The sequence below is a fragment of the Girardinichthys multiradiatus genome, chromosome 15 (genome assembly GCF_021462225.1).
Source record: "Girardinichthys multiradiatus isolate DD_20200921_A chromosome 15, DD_fGirMul_XY1, whole genome shotgun sequence".
Lineage (NCBI taxonomy): Eukaryota > Metazoa > Chordata > Actinopteri > Cyprinodontiformes > Goodeidae > Girardinichthys > Girardinichthys multiradiatus.
This window is the reverse complement of record NC_061808.1, coordinates 21,043,550-21,070,041: the sequence shown is the minus strand read 5'-3', so window position 1 is coordinate 21,070,041 and position 26,492 is coordinate 21,043,550. Positions and strand designations below refer to the sequence as shown.

At 40.3% G+C, this 26,492-nt stretch overlaps 1 protein-coding gene across 5 annotated transcripts in view; it reads right to left on the bottom strand.

Moving 5' to 3' along the window:
• itsn2a (intersectin 2a) overlaps nucleotides 1-25,090 on the bottom strand; it is a 53,031-nt gene extending 27,941 nt beyond the window's left edge. For 4 of the 5 annotated variants that reach the window (XM_047388080.1, XM_047388078.1, XM_047388081.1 and 1 more), the window contains exons 1-7: nucleotides 24,971-25,090; nucleotides 13,974-14,046; nucleotides 13,092-13,268; nucleotides 6,366-6,458; nucleotides 5,071-5,134; nucleotides 4,516-4,691; nucleotides 2,202-2,423 (exon numbers count right to left, since the gene is read on the bottom strand). In XM_047388080.1, the coding sequence (XP_047244036.1) occupies nucleotides 2,202-2,423; nucleotides 4,516-4,691; nucleotides 5,071-5,134; nucleotides 6,366-6,458; nucleotides 13,092-13,122 (586 nt within the window). In that variant the 5' untranslated portion in view covers nucleotides 13,123-13,268; nucleotides 13,974-14,046; nucleotides 24,971-25,090. The remainder of the gene's footprint in view (nucleotides 1-2,201; nucleotides 2,424-4,515; nucleotides 4,692-5,070; nucleotides 5,135-6,365; nucleotides 6,459-13,091; nucleotides 13,269-13,973; nucleotides 14,047-24,970) is intronic. The other variant, XM_047388079.1, reaches the window with a different exon arrangement.
• Between the last annotated feature and the right edge of the window lie 1,402 nt (nucleotides 25,091-26,492).

Here is a 26,492-nt window from a genome sequence, read left to right as displayed (position 1 = left end):
GAAACTGAGTTTTATGGTTGGTTTCTGCACTACTCTAAAGAAGAAGCAGATGGTTAAACTAACTAATGTAGTGAATTCAGTCAGTCTTGTTGGGCAATTGTGAAAAACCTACAAAAATACATGGGCATTAGAGGGAGTAACAAACGCACACATGGAGGAGATGTAAACAAAGTAAACACAAAGTTATTATCGGACATGTTTTTATGTTCCTCAGGAAAGGCAAGGCAAAGGAACGGCTCGTTCTTAGAGCAAGTGTTATGATCTTTGGGCGTATAGGTGTTCATATGTGTTTTGATCATTTACTTGTTTATTTATCTTCATATTTAGTAAATTTCTCTGTGTTCATTATTGTTGGAAAAATGTTGCCATATTAGTTTATTCTTTTCTGTTTAGTTTCCGAGTTTATTCATTTTTTCAGTTCTTTGTAAATTTATATTGACTTCTCTTAGATCATATTAGTCTTTTCCCACCTTGCTTTGTAGTATCTTTGTGTCTAGTTCAGCTTCCTTTGTGTTGAATATTCATCTTCCCTCAGTCTGCCTGTTTGCTCTCCTCCAGAGCTGTTCCTAAAGCCCTGATTAACTCACCTGCATTCAATGTCATTCTCCACTCAGCCCGAGTAGAAAAGCTCACTGGTTATCATTGTTCTTTGCTAGTCCCTCCTGTGCTGCATGTCCTGCTCTAAGATCTCCTCTTTGTTTTATTATTAAGGAACTCTATTTTTTGCCACAGTCAGTCACTGTGCGTGGGTCCTTTACTAACCCCAAACATGACAGCAAGTATAAAATATCTTGTGCTAAGCAGGGCAGCATGATCTTAGGAAAACATTTATCATTTAAACATCATTTAGAAAATGACTGACTGACTGACATCATTTATTTATTCCAATTCATTGCGATAACGATATGAATTTGTTGATTCTTTCTATTTTAGGTTTATTAAGAGCAGGTGGTGGATGTGGGGGTATTAGAGTTCTAGGTAATCATACTTCCTATGCATTTCTCTACATAATATTGCTTTAGCCTTACACAGCCTCACCCATCTTCAACACGAGTAAAACTAGTGTGACTTAATGATTAGGAAGCATTTTTATGCTAGCTGTTAATTGTCAATATTAAAGTAACATCATCATAGTCAACCACAGCAACATATAAAGCTACTGAACTCTTTACCTATGAACATTCATAAATGGATCATACAAAATCCTATGATGTGTGAAGCAATCATTCATGGTAGTTTTAAAATGCAGCTTTTCTAACGCCCTGTAGCAGAAAACTGTGCTGCTGTGCTAAAGCTACGTTGTATATAAATATATGTGGGGATCCTGTTTCATTCAACCCTCAACATTGTTGTTAACAACACTGGTGTTAGCCTTTTTGCCAATGGAAAAATGCTGAATTTGTAGTACTTTTTTAATATGTAAAGTTACTTTTGAGTTAGTTAAAGCCCCAGCTAGGCATGAACTGGTGTGAGAGTGGGATAGTATGACAACCTTCAGCGGAAACAGTATTTAAACAAAATTGAAAAACCAAAAATGTACAATATTGTTGAATCACTTTGATTTAAAACAGAAAAGCAACAATTATTGATGATAAAATATTAATATTAATAATTATAACAATGCTATTTTGATTAAAGTAAAAATGTCTGCTTAATATTTTTGCAGTTTTCAAATTACTGAAAAGAATGATGGACCTTTTTGTTTTTCTGCTCAAATTTGTTCATCTTGGAAAGCAAGGGGGAATTGTTCTTGCCTTATTTCAGCCAGTTGACTGGCAGTGCACAGCAGCAGATGGGGTAGGGGCAACACTTTCTCTGGCGTTTCATTAAAAGACTTTAAAATGCACAAAAAACATATCCAAACATTTTAGCAGCTTTGAAGGCATATCATTTCAAAAATGTGGTATGTCGTAATACTGGTAACTGGCTCATGCCTAGCTCTGGCATTCCCTCACGTCCTGCGCTAATGTTTAAAAGACAGGGGCAATTTCATATAGAGCAAGACCAAGTCTCCAGAGCTGTTCACAAATATCTCTTAAATATCCTAAATCTAGTAAGATTACCCGAGCAAATTGATGACCTAAGCCAGTATCATCCATGTGCAATCCTAGTGTCAAATTTGAATTATAGCAATTCCACTTGTCAGCATATCTTTGATTTGTCCAAGAACATGATCTAAATCGTTCTAATGCAGAACCAACCTGCATTGCTGGGAACAAGTGGCGGGGTGAGGAGGCTGACAGTGCCGTTGGGGAACCCCAAATTCCCAAGTGAGGTGATCAAGGGCAGGGTCATTGGCACTGGCACCAGGGGTTGCACAGAGGGTAAAGGAGGATTAGCTGGGACAGGTGTTAGAATGGGCATGGTGGAAATAGCAGGCATGGATGACAGACCAATTGACAAGTTTGGCATGGATCCCATTCCTATACAAAAGAAGTACACAGGTAAATGTGGAGATATCATGAAATGTCTTAGCAGACAGAGGTTATCAGAGGTTATATGTAAAAGTGGGTCACTTTCATATTGTACGTTGTTTGCACTAAAGTGAAACTCATATACAATATAAGTCAGTCAGTCATTTTCTACCGCTTATTCCATAGTGGGTCGCGGGGGAGCTGGTGCCTATATCCAGCAGTCTATGGGGGAGAGGCAGGGTACACCCTGGACAGGTCGCCAGTCCATTACAGGGCAGCACACAAACAACCATGCAAACTCTCATTCATACACCTAAGGGCAATTTAGAAAGACCAATTAACCTAACAGGCATGTCTTTGGACTGTGGGAGGAAGCTGGAGTACCCGGTGAGAACCCACGCATGCACAGGGAGAACATGCAAACTCCATGCAGAAAGACCCCTGGCCAGGAATCAAACACAGGACCTTCTTGCTGCAAGGCAACAGTGCTACCAACTGCGCCACCGTGCAGCCCATATACAATATAAGTTCAAGCATTTATTTCTGTTAATTTTGATGATTATAGCTTACAGTTAATTAAAATCCCAAATTCAGTTACTCAGACAAATATAAGGACAATAAAAATTTTTTAAAACAATTGTTCACCGGCACAAGGGGTTCCCAAAGTGAGGGTCAGGAACCCCCAGGGGGTTGGGTGACTGGAGATGATTTTCAGAATCAACGTGACATGACCCCTGAGCTGTATGGAGGGCCAAAAGGGACAAAATTAAATAAATAAATATATCATGAAATAAATAAATGTGAATCTCCCATGAAATAATTATACCATGAAATATATAAACGTATCATTAAATGTACCATTAAATAAATAAATCATTTATTTGTTTAATACATCATTACATAATTAAACCATTAAATTATAAAATGAGCAATTAAATAATTGTGTGTCATTAAATATACCTTTTTAAATGATGAAGTTAAATAATTAAATGCCATTTTTTTTTAAATCATTCATTTTAAAATACACAGAATTATTTCACTCTATATTTATTTATAAATATAGAGTGAAATAATATATGTTTTTTTAGGGGAGGTCACCAGGTTGCCAATAGGGGCATTGGCAGTCTCTGGCACTGTTATTTTAGGGGCCACAGGCAGAAATGTTTGAGAACCCCTGGCCTACACCAGCCTGGGGAAAACCGCTTACTTGACTGTTACCAAGCAGACTGTCAACAAGTGGTAAGCTACAAAAGGTCATTGGTACTGCAGGTCAAAGGTCATTGCAGCGTTGAGAGGCTTGAGAAGCAAAACCCATTTGGTAAATATGGGTAAGATTCACAGGGGGTGAATTGCATTTGGAGTGAGTACTTCAAGAACCACCAAACACAGACTGATCCAGGACATGAGCTTCAACTGTTGCATTTCACTCACACTGAACAGGATTGCTGTTAAAAGGGAGTCTTTCCTTTCCACTGTCGCCACATGAATGTTCATTATCGCTGATTGTGACAATGTCAGTTATTTGATGCAAAGGACTGGGTTTTTACCAATTTGCATAACCAACTGAACTTGACCGCATTGTTTTATAACTATGATCGAATTGGAATGTATGTAATTATATTTAAATAAGGCTGTATGATTGGATTGAATTGACTTTACATTTTCAACTAGATCTGTTTCTTTTGTAAAGTACATTGAGATTACATTTGCTGTGAATCAGCGCTATATAAATAAGTGTTAAGCTACTCCTGAACCAGAGAGAATGTCAGATGCATCTTCTCTGGGTTAAGGAGAAAAAACTACTGGACTGTTGCTGAGTGATCATAATCATTAAAATCAACAGGAATAAATGCATCAGTACATCGCTGTGTGTGACAAATCTATATAGCATATGAGTTTCACCTTTTGAATTGAACTAAAATCAATAAACTTTCCTATAATATTCTAAATATCGAGATGGACCTGTAACCTTAAGAGTATTGATATACCAACATCTAACATCAGACCAAAATTGCATCTGCTGTATAATTATCCCAGTTTTGAAATCAGTCTTTTTGAAGTACCCTTGTTCATGATTTTTAGACTGCATGAAAAACATTACCAAACCGTGCCGATGAAGACATGTTTGAGCTACTGTTTGAAGTCAGAGGTTGCTTCATGGTAATTGGCAAAGATGAGGGCAAGTTCCTGCCCTGAAGCGTAAGTTTAATGAGCTTCATAGCGATGGAAAACTCCAATCTGTCCATCTTCCCATCACTGTCCATGTCAGCTAGGTGCCTATAGAAGAGAAATTGGTTAAACCTGGTGACTAGAATGATGTGCTTGCAGCAAATTGTACATTCCTGGTGTTTACTTCTCCCTTTGTTGAGACAATGGAATAAGCAAGGTACACAAGGGATAAGGCAATGGTGGGATTGATTTCCAGCTACATTTTTTCACACAAAAACATCAAACACACACACACAGTTCTAATTTCAGTGCACACACACTTCCCCTACTCTTCCACATACACAGTTTACTAGGTGTGGCAGGCAGCAAAGGAAATGAGCTCTCAACAGGAAGTCAAAAACAACTCAATGAACTAAACCAAGTCATTGACCCACTTGAACCAGCTTCAAAATGAATTCTGATAATGATTCGCAAAGCTTTAGGTTACCAGATCTCTGCCAAGACAGAAGCCGGCAGGCCGGACTGAAGAAAGAAATTCCTCGCTTGTTCCCCTGTGGACAAACAACAATTACAGGGGGACTCAGAGAGATGGGAAACTGATACAGACCTATTATTGAATGAAAACGTTTTAAAGCCATAATATTATGACCTAATACTAGGGAAGCTTATTTTTCCAAGGCCTCAACACATTTCTCATTTCATAATTCTAAAACTTCCAGACTCAAATTTCCACAAAAAACGTTCTGCGTTTTTTTTAATATAATTCACTAAACTTGAGAATAAGTAATTTTAAACCTGCTTTACTTGTAGATGAGTCTCATTATCTGTAGCTTTCACAAATAATAAAACACTGCTCAGACTTTCAGTTTTCACAGTGTGGTACAGGCCCACTGCTTTTGTGCCATCTGGCTTAACTAGATCAGCTCTATTTAAAAAATCTCTAGGAAATGGAGCATCCTAGAATACATGCAGATCCTTCAAAGCACATTTGTGAATTTTTCTACCTTTATTTTGTTTAGAAAAACTTCAGTCTGAATTAATATTTTTCTAGAGAGTAAACTGCGATTAAAAGTGCCCATTTTAATTGTTAAATGACTGTGCATTCAGCAAGTAAAAAAAGCATAATATTGATCAATACAATATTTAAATGAATGTTTGTGGAAAATCATAAGACAACACATGAAATTAAACAAAAATTAATGTAAATTAAAATTATATACTGTTCTTTTGGTAATGGAAGGAGGAAAAAACGTTGGAAAATATTTTTTCACACTCAGTTTTCTTTTTTCATACTTATCAAGAACTGCATTATGAGAAAAGCACATTCCACACATTTTGAAACAGTGTAGAACCCCGGTTTTTAACTCCAAATACAGCTCTGGTTGGTGTCTTTTGGTGTCTGTAACAGACGGTCTTCTGGGAGACGTGGACTAAAATGATGGGTCTCTGTGAGTTGGACCAGTTTCCCACTGATACCATGAGATTACATCAGACTAGCACTAGGGTGCTAAGAGGCTGAGTTACCACATCAGTGCCATAAGTGTGCTTTTATGAATCCTTACTTTGCAGTTTCTGCAGGGGGCTACTGCTGTTAATGTAAAGGTGTGCTGCTGCTACTGTACATAGGAGGTGTAATTTTGTCCGAATCTAACAAATTCATGAAGGAATGCAAACATTCCCAGCAGAATCATGTGGAGATTAACAGGGTCACTCACTTTAGCTTTCAAAGGACATAATGTTTTGTCTGATCACTGTGTTAATCTGTTTGTTGGGACAGGTTACCTGAGATGTAGCCAAGGACTGGGGCGAGGGCGTCAAACTGTTTATCATGTTTCCCTCTCTCCTCTGGAGTGATGGCCCAAACACTGGAAGCACCTGGAAAAAAAAACAAGAGATTCACATAATCCGCATATAATACTGTGCAAAAGTCTCAAATCATCCCTCATTTCTTTAAATCGTTCTCCTAAGTAGGCATGTAAATCTTTTAGAGCTGCTTTCTGAAGAGGAATATTTTACTGTTTATTCATCTACTAAACAAGGTCCTATGCATCATTCAAGCTTAATTAGGCTCCGAACACAAGGGATAAGCTAGTCTTGTTTCTTCCAATGATAGAAAACTATTTATAATTATATCTTTAGCCACCTTGTTACACACAGCCTGGAAAAATACAAACTTTGTTCAGATTATTTTAGATGCAGCTCTAAAAAATACCAAATATGATATTTATTAATTGCAATAAAAACTACATAAATCAAACTTCTATCTTATAATCTTACAGATGTGGGTTCTTGAAAAGACTTGATGAAACATATTTGTAGCGTAATATAGTTAAAACATTTTGATTAAATGTAGACATGTTGTTAAACTAAATAACATAATTTAATCCTTCTGGCCTGACTAAATGCAATCTGGTCAAATGTAATACAACTGTAATAAACTAGTTAAAGCCTTTTTGGTACTTTTATTCATTGTCAGAATAAATAATAAAAAACCAACATCTTCAACTTAATGAAAAACCACAAAACTAGACTAAACTCTGTCGGTCGTTAAAACTGTAGTGCACGTAAATTACTATTTTAAAATAATTGGAAGAAAATTGGTCTACATAAGAGGAGGAAGATCTGCAAATTTTAATCATTAAGAACAAGTTCAGGGCCACCCTGATCACACAAACGTCAACCAAGCATCCAAAAGCCAATGATACACCTTCAAAAAGCTGAAACATTAATACCGGTTTCATCACAGACAGTAGTTAGTTCACCATTTAATAATGCATTCATAATTTGTATTCTAAATAAGATCTGCCCTTCAGATAAGTCCTCAGCAAACTTCCACTTGATTGATTGATACACTTAGTGTATAAAACTGTCAGCGCAGCTACTTTTTACCCTGCTCCATCTACCCTCACTTTCTGCCAAGAAACATCTAGGCTTTGGTATGAATTATTACATAAGGTTTGCTGAATTCTTAAACAGGTTCATATTTATCCTTGATAAAATACCTTTTCACAATTGTTTTTTGTGAGAATTCAATAAAAGAATGTACATGCTGGAGGACACATTTCCCCTTTTAACAGTAGCAGGAGACAATGACAGCGTTACAGTCATACTCCTTTAAATGGTTTTACATTTTGTCATGTTCGAAACAGACATCAATTTATTTTACTGTGATTTTATGTTACACACCAATACACCAAGTAGTGCATGTGTCATATTGTGCTGGGTTTTGGTTGGACCAACGTGCAGACCAGAGCATGGGAGCCACATGGTGAAAAGAAGTAAGTTTAATAATAATAAAGTTGATAACTTACAGAGGGTAATGGAACATATGCAGGTAAGCAAACATGGAGCAGGTAGTAAACAGAAGGATCAGGTGGAGAGCAATGCAAACCAGAGGGTATAAATACAAAGTCAGGGTGGAGAATTGACCAATGAACTAGAGAAGCTAATCAGGAGAAATGCGGCGCAGTTGGTGGCAGGGAGAATGCAGAGCAACTGAAGGACGGAGGCTAATTAACACAGAAGAGCAGGAACACACGAAATCCAGGAGAGTCACATAAATAACTAAACACAAGAATGAACCATGAACCTAATCTAATAAGAATAACTAGAATAACAACAACCAAAGAACAGGGAGGAAAGCTAACAAAATATAAATATACATAATACCAAGAATTAACAGTAAAAGGAGAATAAGGAAACTAAAAACTCCTAACACCAGAGGATCATGACGGCATGAAAAAAAAAATGATACATAGTTTGGGAATTTTTTACAAATAAAAATCTAAAAGGCATTGGATGCATTTGTTTTCTGTCCCCTAAGTTGATGCCACCTTTCGATGTAATTACAGTTGTAAGTATTTTGGGGTATGTGTCTACCAGCGATGCAAATCAAGAGACTGATATTTTTTCCCATTCTTCTTTGTAAAATAGATCACGCTCACTCAGATTGGATGGAGAGTGTTTGTGTAAATTAACCTACAAGTCTTGCCCTCATTCTCCATTGGATTTAGGTTTGGGCTTTGATTGGGCCTTTTTAGCAAATGAAAACACTTTGATCTCCACAAACCGTGCTTTGCATGTAGGCCAAAAGGTTAAATTTTGGTCTCATGTGACTGGAGCACCTTCTTGCTATGTCTCCTACACTTGCTTGTGGCAAACTGTAAAAAGGACTTCTTTTGTCTTTCTTTCAACAATGTGTTTCTTCTTGCCACCTATGTATAAAGTGGCATTCCCAGGCCAGCAGAGAAACATAGTCCCTCCAATGTGTCCCAGGCCATCCCCTGGTCCTCCTCCTGCTGGGACGTGCCTGGAACATGGAGGCGTTCAGGAGGTATCTTATACAGATGCCTAAGCCACCTCATGACTCCTCTCGATGTGGAGGAGCAGTGGCTCTACTCCGAGCTCCTCCTGGATGGCCGAGCTCCTCACCCTATCTTAGAGGGAGTGCCTGGCCTCCCTACGGAGGAAGCTCATTTCAGCCGCTTGTATCCGGGATCTCGTTCATTCGATCATGACCCAAAGTTCATGACCATAGGTGAGGGTAGGGACGTAGACCGACTGGTAAATCGAGAGCTTCGCTTTTCAGCTCTCTCTTCACAATGAACCGGCACAGCGTCCCCATGCAACAACAATAGGTCTGTCGATCTCCCGCTCCATTCTCCCCTCACTCATGAACAGACCCCAAGATACTTGAACTCCTCCGCTCCAACCTGAAGAGGACAAGCCACCCTTTTCCAGTTGAGAACCACGGCCTCGTACTTGGAGGAGCTGATCTTCATCCAGCCGCTTGACACTCGATTGTAAACTGCCCCAGTGCATGCTGTATGTCTTGGCTAGAGAGGGCCAGCAAGACCATGTCATCTGCAAAAATAAGAGAGGAAATCCACTGGTCCGGAAAACGTACCCCCTCCGGCCCTTGGCTGTGCCTAGAAATCCTATCCATGAAAGTTATGAACAGGACCGGTGACAAAGGGCAGCCCTGCCAGAGTCCATCATGCACTGGTAACAGGTCTGACTTTGTGCCGGCAATGCGAACCAAACTCCTGCTCCGCTTGTACAGAGACCGGATGGCCCCTAATCTATTATCTATTGTCTTTTATTTCACATTTATGCACTACTTTGTGTCAGTCTACCACATACAATCCTAATGGAATTTGTGGTTGTTGCGTGGCAAAATGTGAAATTTATAAAGGGGTATGAATAATTGTCTAAGGCACTGTAAGACAGAGGCTAGGGATGCAACATCTACAACTCATAAAGGAGTATTAATAATAATTTATTCATAAAGAATTAATTTGGGACAGCTAAAAAAAAAATTGCTGTGATAAATCTGAGCTTGCTTTTTAAACCTCTCATCCTCCGCTGCTCAACAGATGGGCATCCCTGATGCCAAAAGCTGTTGCCATGGTGATCACAGATTGCAAATAAAATGAGTAAACAGATTTGAGCTGAAACTGTGTGCAGCGTTTACAAATTAAAATCATGGTTATGGTACTCACACCCAGAACTTCATGTTAAAACCAGTTTTTAACCAGTGATCCTTATCAAACCCCATGCAAAACTCTATACAATGTATAGAAATGAGTGTAGTTGTAATAATTTAATCTTCCTTTTACTCTGTTTTAAAACATATTTATACCAGTTCGATTATAATTCCATTGTCCTGTGCATTGTAATATAGGTTATGGTGAATTTCTGACAATGTCTGAAAATTTTTAATTTTATTTTTAGTCAAAAGATTATCAAGGTTCTTTTTAAATGTATTGTTTGGCAAAGAAATATAGTAAAAATGTGTTTTTATAATGTTACATCATGGCATTAAAATGTATGATACATTACATACAGCATGACTCTGTAATCTATGAATACAAATAAAATAAAATGTTTTTGGTGACATGTTAGAGGCAGTTGATAAAAAGTCTCCTTAAAACCTTTCAAGTAAAATTTATTAGAGCGATATCAAGAAAGCATGTGATTACACTGATAATTTTGGTTGCAATTAACCTGTATTTTCCTCTCTCGTCTTTTTCTTTACTATGTCACCGTCACTCTTCTTGAGCTTTAGCTTCTTGGGCGCAACTGTGAGCTGAAGGGCAGTAATAGACAACATATGTCCCCAGAATACAGAGCTTGAATGCATGGGGATTGAGAATATAATAGCCAACCAAATACATTTACATATGCTGATACTGTGGTGATTATTTCAATCTACTATATTGCGCAGCTGTAGCATTTATCACATGTTCTAGAAAAACATGGTTTTCTTCATATAAGATAGGAGGAACAGAAGCACTGTGGGTGCATTTCGTCAGAGATATGGTATCTAGGCTGTAATTTGCTCAGCAGGCTCAGGAAATGCCACCCTGCCCATGATGGAACTTCCACCCCAACACAAACCCAAACAATCTAGAAGACTGTCTCAGCTGTACACAGACTTAGTTGAGGAATAGCACATTAGGTATCTGAAATTAAATGACTACACAAAAGCAGCCAAAAAGTTAAATCTGTAACTGTGTAATTCTTCAAGACATGGCTGAACTATTTCCACAATCTAAACAAGCTGCCCTAACCACAATATCACCTGTTCAGAGGGGTTTTTCCCCCTGATAAACTGATGCTATAGCAACTCACACAGCCTAGCCTACTTTAGGCATTGTAGACAACACAAAAGTAATTAATCTCGTACAGAGATGTGAGTATTCTCCACATCGTTTTGATGGCTGTGAGTGAAGGGATATTTAGCACAGGGCCACTGGGACATGCAGCTAACATGGCCACATCCACAGCCTGTCCGTCTGATGCTCTGAGAGTAACTGGGACAGTGCAAAGTTTCAAAAGAAGCCACTATGGCTTGACATTTGTGTTGCTGGAAAGCTATAGTTGCTCTATGTGAGTCCACATAAAAACCTGCCAAATTTATGCATTAGAACTGTAATAAATCACGCTGACACACTTGTGTTTAAACTCCACCATCTGATGTCATTGATTCAACACTCACGGATTACTCACAAATCAACACTGATAATGAAAAAAAAAAAATTGTGATACCATATGTGAATACAAAGCTTTATAAAGGCACCTTTTGCTTATTAAAGCTTAAACTGTTGTGTGTTAGATATAGAGAATGAAATTTTGCCTGTTCTTGAATAACTTAGCTCAAATTCAGACTAGATGGAGGTCATCTGTAAACAGCTTTTTTAATTCTTACCATATTGTATTTAAGTGTGGAGTTTGACTGGGCCATCTTAACACATGAATGTGCTTTGATCTAGACCAGGGGTTTGGGAAATGCAGAACACGGGCCTTTTGGTGCCCTAAGAATGATTTGTTTGACCCACACAAAAACTGCACTTCAACAATGCTACAAATTTGGGTTGTCAGCACAGGTAAATGATGCAATTTGACTTTTTGAAAATTAGGTACAACACAAAGTATTTGTCTTTTACTAACTGCCTTTTTTTTCCTTTCAATTTAATGTCATTGCAAATAAGTTCAACAAACATTCAATGACCCTTTCTCAGGATCAGACCTGGTTGACCATGATCATTAAACCAGACAGCCCGTGTTCTTGAAGAAAGACCCATATTTTATTCTTAATGCTGACAATATTTTAAAAAAGGAGCACTTTCAACTTGATCACTTTGGCCCACAAGGTAAAACGTCTTGACACCCCTGATCTAAACATTTCCATTGTAGCTCTGACTGTATGTTTAGGGTCGTGGTCCTGCAAGTATTTTGTAGCTTTTAACGGGTTTTATTCCAGAATTCAGCTCCATCATGTTCATCAACTTGGAAAAGCTTCCCTGTCCCTTCTGAAGAAAAGTATTTCCACACCATGATGCTGCCACCACCACATTTCACTGTAGGGACAGTGTATTCAAGGTGGTGTGGAGTGATATATTTCCTTCCTGTAAAGCATTTTGGTTGTAGGACAAAAGGTTTTTCCACATTTTTGATGCATCCCCCTACACATGTAGGGTATTAAAAAGTAAAAATAAGACTTTTTACAATCAACCTTCTATGAAGGCCAGATTTGTGGAGCGTACACTCTTGTTTCCTCACCTTAAACATCTCTATAACCTTCTCTCAGACCTGTCTGCTGAGTTCCTCAGCCTTCATGATGCTGTTTGTTCACTAATGTTCTCTAAGAAACCTCTGAGGCCTTCACAGAACAACTGGATTTTTACTGAGATTAAAATACACACAGCTGGACTCTATTTTCTGATCAGTTAACTTCCAAAGACAGTTGGTTTCATACTTCTGGAAGTTCATGAACAGTTTTGCATTGTTAGGGTGCAAGATTTCCTGACTCAAAGCAGGTATGGTGGAAGATATTGAACCCTCTTGCCACAATTTATTTATTCCGCTGATATCAGTTTTTGCATATAAAACAACCTCTGCAAAGCAGGTCATATAATAAACCTGCAGGGATCTCACCAGTACTAACATAAAACAGTTAAAACACCACTGTAAACACATATAGGATGGCTTCTATAGCAACGTCACCTGAGCTGAATTTAAAACACCGGCACCGCATCTCGCCTCCTCAGCAGCTGCTGCAGAGAGCCTCTGCCTTCTGTCTTTTCTCTTCCCTTTGTTGGCCTGTGTGCTGTCGTCTAGGCACCGCAAAGTTCTCACTTAGGAGAAGCTCAAGTCCGTCCCTCGAGTGCCTGCACCCGTCTACTGGAGGAGACCACACCAATGCTTTCCTCAATATTTACATATCAAACACTTCACCTGAGAAGGGCCGGTTTATGTTCCAGATGGTGAATCAATAGTTTCTGCACACTGCAGCATTTTAGGTGCACACAATCCTTGCTTTTTATCTTTATAAGGATTGCTGCATAGTGTTGAGTAAATGACTATGAGAAACTGCTACAGTAAACACATAAAAATGCAAATAATTTTTTCTCCTCTGTCTTCATTGTATGGGATTTGACTGCACAATCCTGTGTCGAGGAACTGTGTTAAACCAAACCAAGAAAAAAAATTGTGTCTGAGAAGCACCCATAAAGCACAAGCACAAGCAAAGTTTCCCTACAGGAAACAGACACAAAAATGTATGGTTTACCCAATATAATTAATATTTCATGTTCACATTAAAAACTTAAGATGACCTGAACATCATAAATCACTGAGGAATAAAACAATTACTCAGTATAAGTCTTGTCCTTTATCTCTGAATGCAGATCAGGACTCTATAAATAGGAACTATGTGATATGATGCAATAGTCCAGCACTTGTCCTGATGACCTGATCTGAGAAATAAACTTTAAGAAGAGGACCTGATATAATTGCAGATAATTACATCAGCTCTTTTAAATCAAAGTTTATTGTCCTCCATCATTCATCTGTTTTCTAATAGAACTGCACAACCTGTATCCTTACCACTCATGGCTGCAGGCTGAAAGGCTCCCGGCAAGAGGGAGGTCCTCTACTCAGCTGGCTAGCTATCAGACATCTGCAGAGAAAAAGACAGCGAGATCTGAGCGTGATTGAGTGTGTCTCACAAAAAGCTGGATGTGTAGTAATCTGTTTGGAAATGAGGAAGATGGGTAAGACAAAAACAATTACCTTTTTCAAAATGCAATGAAGGAACGGTGAAAGGCTAACAATGGTGATAGAGTGAGAGAGGGGCAAGAGAGATGGGAGGGGAAGAGAGAAAGCAGAGACAGATGAGGCCATCATTGTGGAGAAGACATGAAGAGAACAGGCTGAGGAAGAAGGGATGGTGTGTGAGACACAGACTGCCTTGGTGTGTGTGTGTGTTTTTTTGTTTTGTTTTTTTGCTTTTTGGCAGATCTGGCTTCTACAAATCAGGGAAAAACAACAGAAAATTACTACATGCTACAAAAGCATCAACTGCTTGGCTCAAGAACCCCTCATGATGACTACAAAATCGAGGCACCTGACGTCGCCCGGTACAGCGGTCCCACCCTGGAGCCAGGCCTGAGGTCGGGACTCGTCGGAGAGCGCCTGGTGGCTGGGTTGCTCCTCACGGGACCCGGCTGGGCCAAGCCCGAACGAGAGAGGCGAGACCATCTCCCAGTGGGCCCACCACCTGCAGGGGGAACCGTGAGGGACCGGTGCAAAGAGGATTGGGCGGCGGACGAAGGTGGAGACCTCGGCGGCCCGATCCCCGGATGCTTAGGCTGTCTCTAGGGAAGTGGAATGTCACCTCGCTGGGGGTGAAGGAGCCTGAGCTTGTGCGGGAGGTCGAGAAATATCGACTAGAAATAGTCGGGCTCGCCTCCACGCACAGCGTGGGCTCTGGAACCCATCTCCTCGAGAGGGGCTGGATTCTCTTCTACTCTGGAGTGGCCCACGGGGAGAGGCGGCGGCCTGATGTGGGTTTGCTTGTTGCCCCCCAGCTCAGCCGTCTCGTGTTGGGGTTTACCCCAGTGGATGAGAGGGTAGTATCCCTGCGCCTTCGGGTTGGGGAGAGGTCTCTGACTATCATTTCAGCCTAAGGGCCGAGTGGTAGTGCAGAGTACCCGGCCTTCTTGGCGTCCCTGTCGGGGGTGCTGGATAGTGCCCCTCCCGGGGACTCCATTATTCTGCTGGGGGACTTCAACGCCCACGTGGGGAATGACAGTGACACCTGGAGAGGCGTGATTGGGAGGAATGGCCTCCCCGATCTGAATCCGAGTGGTGTTTTGTTATTGGACTTCTGTGCTAGTCACGGATTATCCATAACGAACACCATGTTCAAACATAAGGGTGTCCATTAGTGCACTTGGCACCAGGACACCCTAGGCAGGAGGTCGATGATCGACTTTGTTGTCGCATCATCAGACCTTCGGCCGCATGTTTTGGACACTCGGGTGAAGAGAGGGGCTGAGCTGTCCACTGATCACCACCTGGTGGTGAGTTGGATCCGCTGGAGGAGGAGAAAGCCGGACAGAGTTGGCAGGCCCAAGCGCATAGTGAGGGTGTGCTGGGAATGCCTGGCGGAGCCCTCGGCCAGGGATGAACTTCGACCAGATCCCGGGGGATGTTGGAGACATAGAGTCCGAGTGGACCATGTTCTCCGCATCTATTGTCGATGCTGCTGCCCGTAGCTGCGGCCGTAAGGTCTGCGGTGCCTGTCGCAGCGGCAATCCCAGAACCCGGTGGTGGACACCGGCAGTAAGGGATGCTGTCAAGCTGAAGAAGGAGTCCTATTGGCTGTGGCTGGCTTGTGGGACTCCTGAGGCGGCTTGACGGGTACTGTGAGGCCAAGCGTGCTGCGGCCCGGGCTGTGGCAGAGGCAAAAACTCGGGCCTGGGAGGAGTTCGGTGAGGCCATGGAGAAGGACCACCGGTTGGCCTCGAAGCAATTCTGGCAAACCGTTCGGCGCCTCAGGAGGGGGAAGCAGTGCTTCGCAAACACTGTTTATAGTGGGGGCGGGAGACTGCTGACCTCGACTGAGGACATTATCAGGCGGTGGAAGGAGTACTTCGAGGATCTCCTCAATCCTGCCATCACGCATTCCGTGGTGGAAACAGAGGCTGGGGACTCGGGGTTGGACTCTTTCATCACCCAGGCGGAAGTCACCGAGGTGGTTAAAAAGCTCCGCGGTGGCAAGGCTTCGGGGGTGGATGAGATCCGCCCTGAGTACCTCAAGTCTCTGGATGTTGTAGGGCTGTCATGGTTGACACGCCTCTTCAATATTGCGTGGCGGTCTGGGACAGTGCCTCTGGACTGGCAGACTGGGGTGGTGGTCCCCCTACATAAGAAGGGTGACCGGAGGGTGTGTTCCAACTACAGGGGAATCACACTCCTCAGCCTCCCTGGTAAGGCCTACGCCAGGGTATTGGAGAGGAGAGTCCGACCGATAGTCGAACCTCGGCTTCAGGAGGAGCAGTGTGGTTTTCGTCCCAGCCGTGGAACACTGGGCCAGCTCTATACCCTCTACAGGGTGCTCGACGGTTCATGGGAGTTTGCCCAACCGGTTCACATGTGTTTTGTGGACCTGGAGAAGGCATTCGACTGTGTCCCTCGTGATGCCCTGTGGGGGGTGCTCCAGGAGTATGGAATCGGGGGCCCTTTATTAGGGGCCATCCGGTCTCTGTACAAGCGGAGCAGGAGTTTGGTTCGCATTGCCGGCACTAAGTCGGACCTGTTCCCGGTGCATGTTGGACTCCGGCAGGGATGCCCTTTGTCACCGGTCCTGTCCATAACATTTATGGACAGGATTTCTAGGTGCAGCCAAGGGCCGAAGGGGTTCTGGTTTGGGGACCAGAGGATTTCGTCTCCTCTTTTTGCAGATGACGTGGTCCTGCTGGCCGCCTCTAGCCAAGACCTATAGCACGCACTGGGGCGGTTCGCAGCTGGGATGAAAATCAGCTCCTCCAAGTCCGAGGCCATGGTTCTCGACCGGAAAAGGGTGGCTTGTCCTCTTCAGGTTGGAGGGGAGTTCCTGCCTCAAGTGGAGGAGTTTAAGTATCTCAGGGTCTTGTTCACGAGTGAGGGAAGAATCGAGAGATCGACAGACGGATCGGTGCGGCTGCCACAGTAATGGGGGTGCCGTGCCGGTCCGTTGTGGTGAAGAGAGAGTTGAGCCAAAAAGCGAAGCTCTCGATTTACCGGTCCTTCTACGTTCCTACCCTCACCTATGGCCATGAGCTTTGGGTCATGACCAAAAGAACGAGATCCCGGATACAAGCGGCTGAAATGAGCTTCCTCCGTAGGGTGGCCGGGCACTCCCTTAGAGATAGGGTGAGGAGCTCGGCCATCCGGGAGGGGCTCGGAGTAGAGCCGCTGCTCCTCCACATCGAGAGGAGCCAGTTGAGGTGGCTCGGGCATCTATACCTGATGCCTCCTGGACGCCTTCCTCGGGAGGTGTTCCAGGCACGTCCCACCAGGAGGAGGTCCAGGGGACGGCCCAGGACACGCTGGGACTATGTCTCTCGGCTGGCCTGGGAACGCCTTGGGCTCCCCCCGGAGGAGCTGGAGGAGGTGTCTGGGGAGAGGGATGTCTGGGCGTCTCTGCTGAGTCTGCTGCCCCCGCGACCCGGTCCCGGATAAAGCGGAAGACGACGAATACGAGTACGAAAATGCAATGAAGGAACGGTGAAAGGCTAACAATGGTGATAGAGAGAGAGAGGGGCAGATGGGAGGGGAAGAGAGAAAGCAGAGACAGATGATGCCATCATTGTGGAGAAGACATGAAGAGGACAGGCTGAGGAAGAAGGGATGGTGTGTGAGACACAGACTGCCTTGGTGTGTGTGTGTGTTTTTTTTTTTTTTTTTTTTTTGCTTTTTGGCAGATCTGGCTTCTACAAATCAGGAAAAAACAACAGAAAATTACTACATGTTACAAAAGCATCAACTGCTTGGCTGGAGACAGATTTTGTCTGTCAAGCATTGTACTATCCTCACAAATACATATTTTTCCTGGTTGTATTGTGATTGTATGAAGGATGAAAGCCAATTAACACAAGTAATTGTCATCTTCTGTTCAGATTTAAAAACTGAAGAAACATTATTAGGAATACGATAAATCCATAAAAATCAAATATCATGCTATATCATGATATAGCATAATATAGCAAGATTTAAAAAAGCTCATGTGAAGTGTTGGATGTGTAAAGCTGAAAAAAGGCAGCTGGACTTTTCCCTAAACTTTTGACAAGTTAGGCCTTTAGGATATATTTCCTGTTGTGAAAAATGTATCAGGTTATGAAATGTAAACTGAAAGAGCACCTAGCAACGAGCAGCATATCTGGGAAGCAGCCGACTGCAGGCTTGCTACACCGGCAGACAGCCAACTAACTAAGCCAGCTAATAGTTTGTTCTATAGAGCAGAAAGGCAGAAATATATAATACTCTGCGTGACGAGCAAATAAAAACTAATACATTTTGCAAGCTTTTAGTCTATAAGTTTGCTTAAGACTATGTAGGAAAATCAGAATAAACAATGGATATAGGTAGCATTAATATAACTGGAACAATATTACTATTAGATCCATCCTCCATGTTTCAACTTGGGATTCGCCAAGGATATCTTCACCATAAAATAAAGAAATGAAGATATATCAATCCAAATTGCTTTAATGTACCAATCAGAATAAAAAGAAAATAAGAAAATATGAAATTAATCTTTTTTTTCAGATTCAGTTATAGCAGCAAAGAGAAAATCCTCAGATATCTGGTGCTGTTGTGGAGAAAATCTAACTCAGCAAACAATTTATCATGACTACACACATTTTCAGTTAAACCATAAATTACAACTAAATAATTAAAGTAACACTGGTAAGGGTAGCTCTTAGTGAGAAAGTGGCAGGTTAGTGCTTTACAAACATTTAATGTGGAAGCCACATGTAACCAACCTTGTGGTTGAGACTATGCTAACTGTATAGTAAATCTCATTTTTTGTGAGAAAGATGACATACGTGATGTTTAAAAAAAGAAAAATACTGCTGTCAATTTTAGATGGGAGTTGTTGCCTCACTTTGGTCTATTGCACAAAAAATACACATAGACCTGCAGGATGCACATACAGTAGTGTCATCATGTCCCTTTGGGCTGAATGCTGTCGGGAAAAAATGTGGGCTGGTCAGCGGCACAGAGAAGCTGCTTTAATAACTGAGTCTCATCACTGACGTAATGGAGAGAGGTGTTTATGTGGATACAGGGGCTGAAGAGAGGTGACTTGATAATAAGGAGTCTTATTCACATGGAAACCAACACCTAAGGCACTAAGGTAAATGTAGCTAACTACTGACTAACAGTCAGATGATGCTGATACCTCTATTGTTGTCATCATGAATCTAGAATCTAGAAGCCTTGATGAAAACAGGCTATCTAACCTTAAGCTTAGACTTGAGTGCTGATAAAGAGAGTATTTGTAATGTGTTTTATAAGATCATAGCAGAAGCAAATGTGGATTTATGGTTGCAGCAACAGTAGGTTGCATTTACAAAATCCTGTCTGGAGAAGGTTGGTGCAATGATGAAATGAAGGTAAAGCATCTTAAAAAGTTTTAAATCTTTCAAAGGTTAGATTCCAGTGTTTAATCTAATTTAGTTTTCCCTTTTCTTTTTCTCCCCTTCTTATTTTGCCCCTTCTTTTGTTCCTGTTTGTTGTTTTAGTTTCCCTGTGTTGGAGTGCACTACTAGTGGGGACATTGCAGTTATTTTGTCATATAAAACATTGTCTGTACACGCCAGCTCTAGCTATTGCTAAAGAGCATTAAACCAGTCATTGTATCCTTTGTCTCTGCTTGCTCCCGGGTTAATCTATGAAATTATTCATGGACAAACTCATTCATGACATAGGCAAAGGCACACACCCAGTTTCAACATGAAAAACTAAGAAGAAATTAGAAGCACAAATGGATATACATCTCAGCTAACATTTCTTGTTCATTCACCATTCAGCCATTTTTCTTCTCAGAATGACCTCTGATTGCAGCAGCTTTAAGTTTAGGATTAACGTTGAAACTTTGAATTTTAATAGAACATTGAGATTGGCCTGGCTTAGGTGACCCTTGCCAATTCCTATCAGACTGCTGATTAGTGCTAGATTTCTTTAAGCTAAACTAAGAAACCAAAGAAAAAACTCTTGCCAGCAACACACCTGGAGAAAGGAGGATGGTTGAAATAAAAACATTAAACAAAACATCAATGGACAGAAGAAAGTTTGTAGCATTTAGCATGGCTTACTTTCCTCACTGAAAAGTTTTAAACAGGGCTTTTTCCTACCTTTAAAGACAAAATCAGCTGTTTGGAGAGTTATACCAGGCAAGTGTGGTTATGCTTTTCTTTAAAGTACAGTAAGCAAGCAACGGACAGCATGTTGTATACATTATTCTGTATTTTCTTATGTATTTCATGATGTTTCTTTGAATATATGAAGTAGCTGATTTCGATTTTGAATGTCAACACACTCATGTTCTTCTCATACTGTCCATATAATGTTAGACAACATTTTACCATAATAATCAATCTGTTATTTTAGTAGCAGTATAAATAATCATTGTATTACTGTTTTAAATAGAAATAATTAGGTCATGTCATAATTTTTTTAATCTTTGAATCAATAATGTGAAAATTGAAGGTTACCATAATGTGAGATTTTCATACCAGCCTACACGTAGTCACCATTGCTGTTAATGCTGCTATATATAATTATTTCTTGTGAAATTGACTCAGGGCTTTCTGGTTTGTGTTTTGGTCTCTGTCCCATCCTGTTATTGCCCAACCTCCCTCCCTCCCTATGTATGATGACGCTGCAAGTGTCTTCCAAATGCAAAGGAGTTCCAGCTCCCTGAACTACTTAGGAGACCAAAGATCAGACAAGAGTCAACATAAAGCATATAACCGAACACTGCTAACCCTAACTAAACTAACGCTGCCAAAAATGTGACACAATGCCACAAAAGTGTGCCCATTTTGAGTGCAAATGGGTGAATTTGGCTCTGCTGTCAATCACTTTGATTGGTCGGTATGACAAGAAAAGCGCTACATAAATTCAGTCTATTTAACCTAATGACACATTTATTTTCAGCTACTGTAAGTTGATCTTAAATGTTATAGAAATCTATGTGATCTACATATAAATACTTTATTAAAGAGATATCCAATAGTACTTTCTTACTCTTGACACAACATGGTTACAAAGTGTTTATCTACAATATTTATTTTCATTGAAGTAATTGCTACCATCATTAATATTAGGTCCTCGCTATGAGATCAATAGAAAGTTACTATATGTCAATACATAACTAGTAATGAGGGCTCCTACATCAATGTTACCTTGAGATTCTCACTCCATGATAAACATGAGTAAAATAACAAGGTATTAGGACATTTACACAATTAAATGGTGTCATCTGTCGAGACGCTTCATGCGAACCAAGCATCAGGTGTTACCAATTTCATACCTACTTTGATAACTGACAGTTTATAGTGATTTTTAACTTTCTGCATAATCTACTGTGAACAAATGTCTTTATATGACTCCAATAAATATTATCAATAACAAGGTGGCCACTTATTTTAATTTCAGTGTCCATGAACTATTATATTTCAAAAAATACACATATAAATTGAAATCCATGTATCCTTTTTCATCCAGTAAACAATTCTATACTACTGTGTTGTTTCATCACTGGGGCATGATATTAGAAAATTGCATGATTGTGATACTGTTGGTAACTATTGCTATGCCAACATAAGCTGCAAAAAATCCCTTTTTTCCCCCTCCTCTCTTCTTCATCTGTGCTTCCAACATTCCTTTAGCTTTGTGGACACTGATCCATGTGAGGTATGGGCATTTATTGCAGGCAGACCCCATGCAACAGGCTAAATATGACATTGACATGCAAACTGTGAATTTATGACACTTAATATATTAGCCAACAATTCTTGTATTCCAAAAGATCTTTTCGCGATATTAATTCAATTCAATTCAAAAATACTTTATTAATCCCAAAGGGATTATAAATATTGCGCACATTGATACTGCGATGACAATATATTCACAATATGTTGTGCAGCCCCATCTATCACATAAAATCCTACTAAAATACTTGTACAGGAAAGTTTAAATGTGGCGCATTTTAAAAGGTTAACTAATTTTGCAACACCTTTGTAAGGCACTGTGTCATCAGGTACATTTCCTTATAAATAAGGTAAACTTCTGCCTGGATGTGCACGTTGTTTATATGTGCCTTTATGAAAACACTTACAGTATTTAGTGGACACTTATCCACCCTCATGCACTTGAATACCTTGAAGTGTGTGAGGTACAGTATTTCCTGTTGGCTGTGTAAGACAGCCCTCACTGTTTAAACAGGACGTATCCTGGATAGTTCCAACAATGAATAAACAAAAGGAGACTAAGACACCCTTTATATAAACAGAATATATTTTGCTTAGTTTATATTTTTCAGTATGAACACTCTTGGTACTAATCCTACAGCAATCCCTAATATGACAGTCTTGGTTAAACTTCCTGCTGGTGTAAAATATCTGACATGTAACAAAAGGTTATTAAACTGCTTCCAAGCTGGATTTGAGGCATTGGATTTATCAAAAACAGGCTAGAGGCTTGGTTTGCTGACCCATTGCACAGAGGTCACCAATGAATCAAAGAACCTTTGACTCTAACCAGCATGCTGATTGACACCTGTGTGCGCCAGACTAGTCTAGATGGATGTGGCATATCAATGCTTCGGCCTGTGTGCACAAGTGTGTCCAACACACCCTCCTGACACAGAAGGGGGCCCTGTTCTGGCTGACACAGTCCAGGAAGCATTGAGGAACCGTGGATATAAAGACCCCAGTGTGTGTGTGTGTTGAGTGTAAGCACTGTGTGTTTTGACAGTTCACAAGAGCATAGGAGCAGACGGATACAAAGAGATGCAGGCATACACACCTTTCTCTGTTATGTTCCAGGCTACAATCCAGGACATTTCCGCAATAGGACTCATTCATATCTTCATGACACAGTTATGGGTCAACTCAGTAAATAACTGTGGTCTCTTAAATTACCATAAGATTCTCCATCCCCCATCACACACAAAACAGCATGTCCTACCTCAATGGTTTTTCTACATGCTTTTAAAACAATGGTTTGTTTTTTTCTGCTTAGATTAAAGAGTAAAAGTTACAACCACAAACTACAATTGTATTTTATTAGGATTTTATGTGATAAAACAACTCAGAGCATTGCCTGATTGTGAAGAGGTAGAAAAATTTAATCAACAGTATGGCGTGTATTAATATCAGTCCCTTTTACTCTGATACCCATAAATAAAATCTGCTCTGGTCAGATGGGACAAATTTTCACTTTTCATCCTACATGCAAATTGCTTTGTTTGAAGGAAAACTACCACAGCAAGCCATCCTGAACATATCTGTTCCCTAGTGAGACATGGTGTTAGCAGAATCATGCTGTGCTTTTCTTCAGGAGCGACAGGAAAGCTGTTCAGAGTTGATGGTTAGATGGCTTGAAATAATTTCAGGGCAATCCTGGAAGAATGCCAAATACACACCCTGAGCTAAAATGGAATGGTTCAGATTAAAGCATATGCATGTGTTAGAATGGCCCAGTCAAAGTCCAGGCCTAATATCCAGTTGATGATCTGCTGCTCTGACATTAAAAGTGATGTTCACAGATGCTCTCCATCCAATCTTAATGAGCTCGAGCATTTACAAAGAAGAATAGGCAGAGGTTTTAGTCTGTAGATGTGTAAAGTTCTTACAGACATACCCCTAAAGACTTGCAACTGTAAATGTTGCAAAAATTGGTTCTACAAAGTTTTGAATCAGAAGGGCTAAAAACTATTGTATAGAAAATTGCAGAAAACAATGCATCCTTCCAGTTCACAGATATGCTATTTGTGTTGGTCTGTCACATGTCAAGGGGTATGAATACCTGCGCAAGGCACTGTGGTTATGTCATGCTTTGTCCTGGCAGGTGGATATGCAACAGCCTTGGATGGGATCGGACCAGATGTCACAGCTACTGGGGTTTCAATGGACTTTGCCACTTCAGCAAAGAAAATCTCTAAGCAGCTGAAGAACAGCACACACACACACACACACACACACTACACTGTAAGCTATCTCTATAATTGGTCTTCTTCACTGCAGTGAATGAACACATGCATACATAAACAGCTTATCTTGCTCCAGTTGTCACATTCAGTAATAAAAATATGCTCTCATCTTATACATTGGATGACAAGCTTACCTGCCAGGTGCTGCGAAGGATTGCAGCAGTAAGATAACAAATCCACCTGGTGCTCTTTGAAAAACAGGCTATGCTCCAGCTGTATTTTCCCTCCATTATAAATGTGGATTTGATGATTTACCATTCACTAACCAGGTCCCTGTCAGGGACACACTTTCAGAAAACAGGATAATTAACCTCTAGAATGGGATATGTTGTCTTCAAACAGTGATGTCATGTGATTTCTCCAGACAATTAGTCAAAAATGACTTAAATCACTCCTCCCCCTGAGCACTTCTCATGAAACAATTGCGTTATTGCAGCCAACAGACTATTATTCTGGAAGTTTGAATTTAAGTTTACGGAAAAAACTATATGTAAAAGCATTTTTCCATCCATACGGAGTGCTCCGCATCTCTAACGGAGACAATAGGCTCCTTTTCAGGACAGGTTTTATAGAATCCACATCTTGTCAGGACGGCAGGTCCTCTGCACCAAATCAGTCCACGGCGTGAATAACCGCATTGCCTGTAAGTCTCCTCGTCTCATTTAATAAAGCCGGACACCCCACTTACCTTAATGGAACAGGTTTAATAAAAAAAAAACTAAAAAAAAAACAATATCTCATTCACGGTAACTTGGAGGAGGTGCTACATCGGGCGGTGTTTTTTTCTTTCTTTCCCCCCTTTTTTAAAGCAGCAAAACGATGTTTAATAATTTACCTGTTGCGGTGGAATAGCGGCGAGGATCGACATCCAGGCTGACAACCAAAGCTCCTAGAGAGGGAGGATCAGTTCCAGCAGCCGGGGCGGGTGCGGACTGCAGATGGGCGTCTCTAGCTCCAGAGTCAAACTGGGCTGGATTACTGCTATTTCCGTTTCTGTCCTAAAAAATAAAACGTAGCGCATTAAACAATAATAATAATAATAATAATAATTCCGTCTCTGTCTTAAAAAATAAAACGTAGCGCATTAAACAACAATAATAATAATGATAATAATAATTCCGTCTCTGTCCTAAAAAATAAAACGTAGCACATTAAATAATAAATCAATAAATAAACTAATGGCCAGGATATTGCCGTTTTTAACTAAACAAAAACTACAATAAATGAATGTTTTTCACGTTATTACCCTTGCTCGTGTACTACAATATATTTAGTCTATAATATCTATATGTAGTTGATATTTTCCACAGCTGAACCATATTTTAATGTGCATTTTTGGTGCTTTAAAATATCAAGAATGAGTATCTCCGCTGTGCTGTCATTCTTGATGCTTTAAAGCTGCCTAACTGTGCATTGCAAAGATGGTAGGAATTTCAAATAATTAAAAAATTACAACAGGCAAACAAATGGTAAACCTTTAAAAAAATGATCCGGTGTATTTCGAATATAATTGGTTAAATAATTTATCTATTTTAATTTAAATCCACAATCAAATGTATGTTATTAATTGATTGTTTTATTATGTATTTTATTATGTATTGTGCACATTATCAGCTTTCTCAGTTGTTCACTGTAAACTACCTCACATATTTCTCTATGTTGTAAGATTATCTTGCATGAAACAAGGTCAAAGTTTTCTAGCACCCATTATGGTTTACAATCACCTAAGTTAACCTTTACAGTGAAGGAAAGAAAAAAACAGCTCTTTGATGTACAAGGGACGGAGAGAAGTAAAAAACCTACCTTAGAAAACTACTTATGTTATTATTTTTGGAGCGGACAGACTCACTTAAGTCAAATTTCACACTCTCCAACAGGATGCTCATGTACTACCCAGAAATCATAAATTGGGTTGTAGTCCAGACAACCTGTTTAAGGGGTATCACATGTTCCCCTGTTCCAGCATTAGGCCACTTGGGCTACCCTGCTTCAAGAACTGTCTGTGCATAAGTGTTTGACCATTTAACTGACTTTGTTTTCTTCAAAACAATCTATGATGAAGATATAAATTAATGTATTTTATACCCTTTGTATAATATTTTTAATTAGCTTTTTTCCTTAAAACACGACTGATGTTGGGGAAGATGTAACAATTATTAAGGCTTGCCAAAATGCTAAAAAATTAGATTAAAATGAAAGCATTCGGGATGTTTCATTTACAGAACATACTGCGATATATAAATAGTTTAAAATCAGGTATTTTTTGGATTATCCTATCCTACCATGTTTAAATATTTCTCTTTTGCTTGAAATCCTCTTAGATGAACACGCATGTAATTAAATGCATTTATGATAAA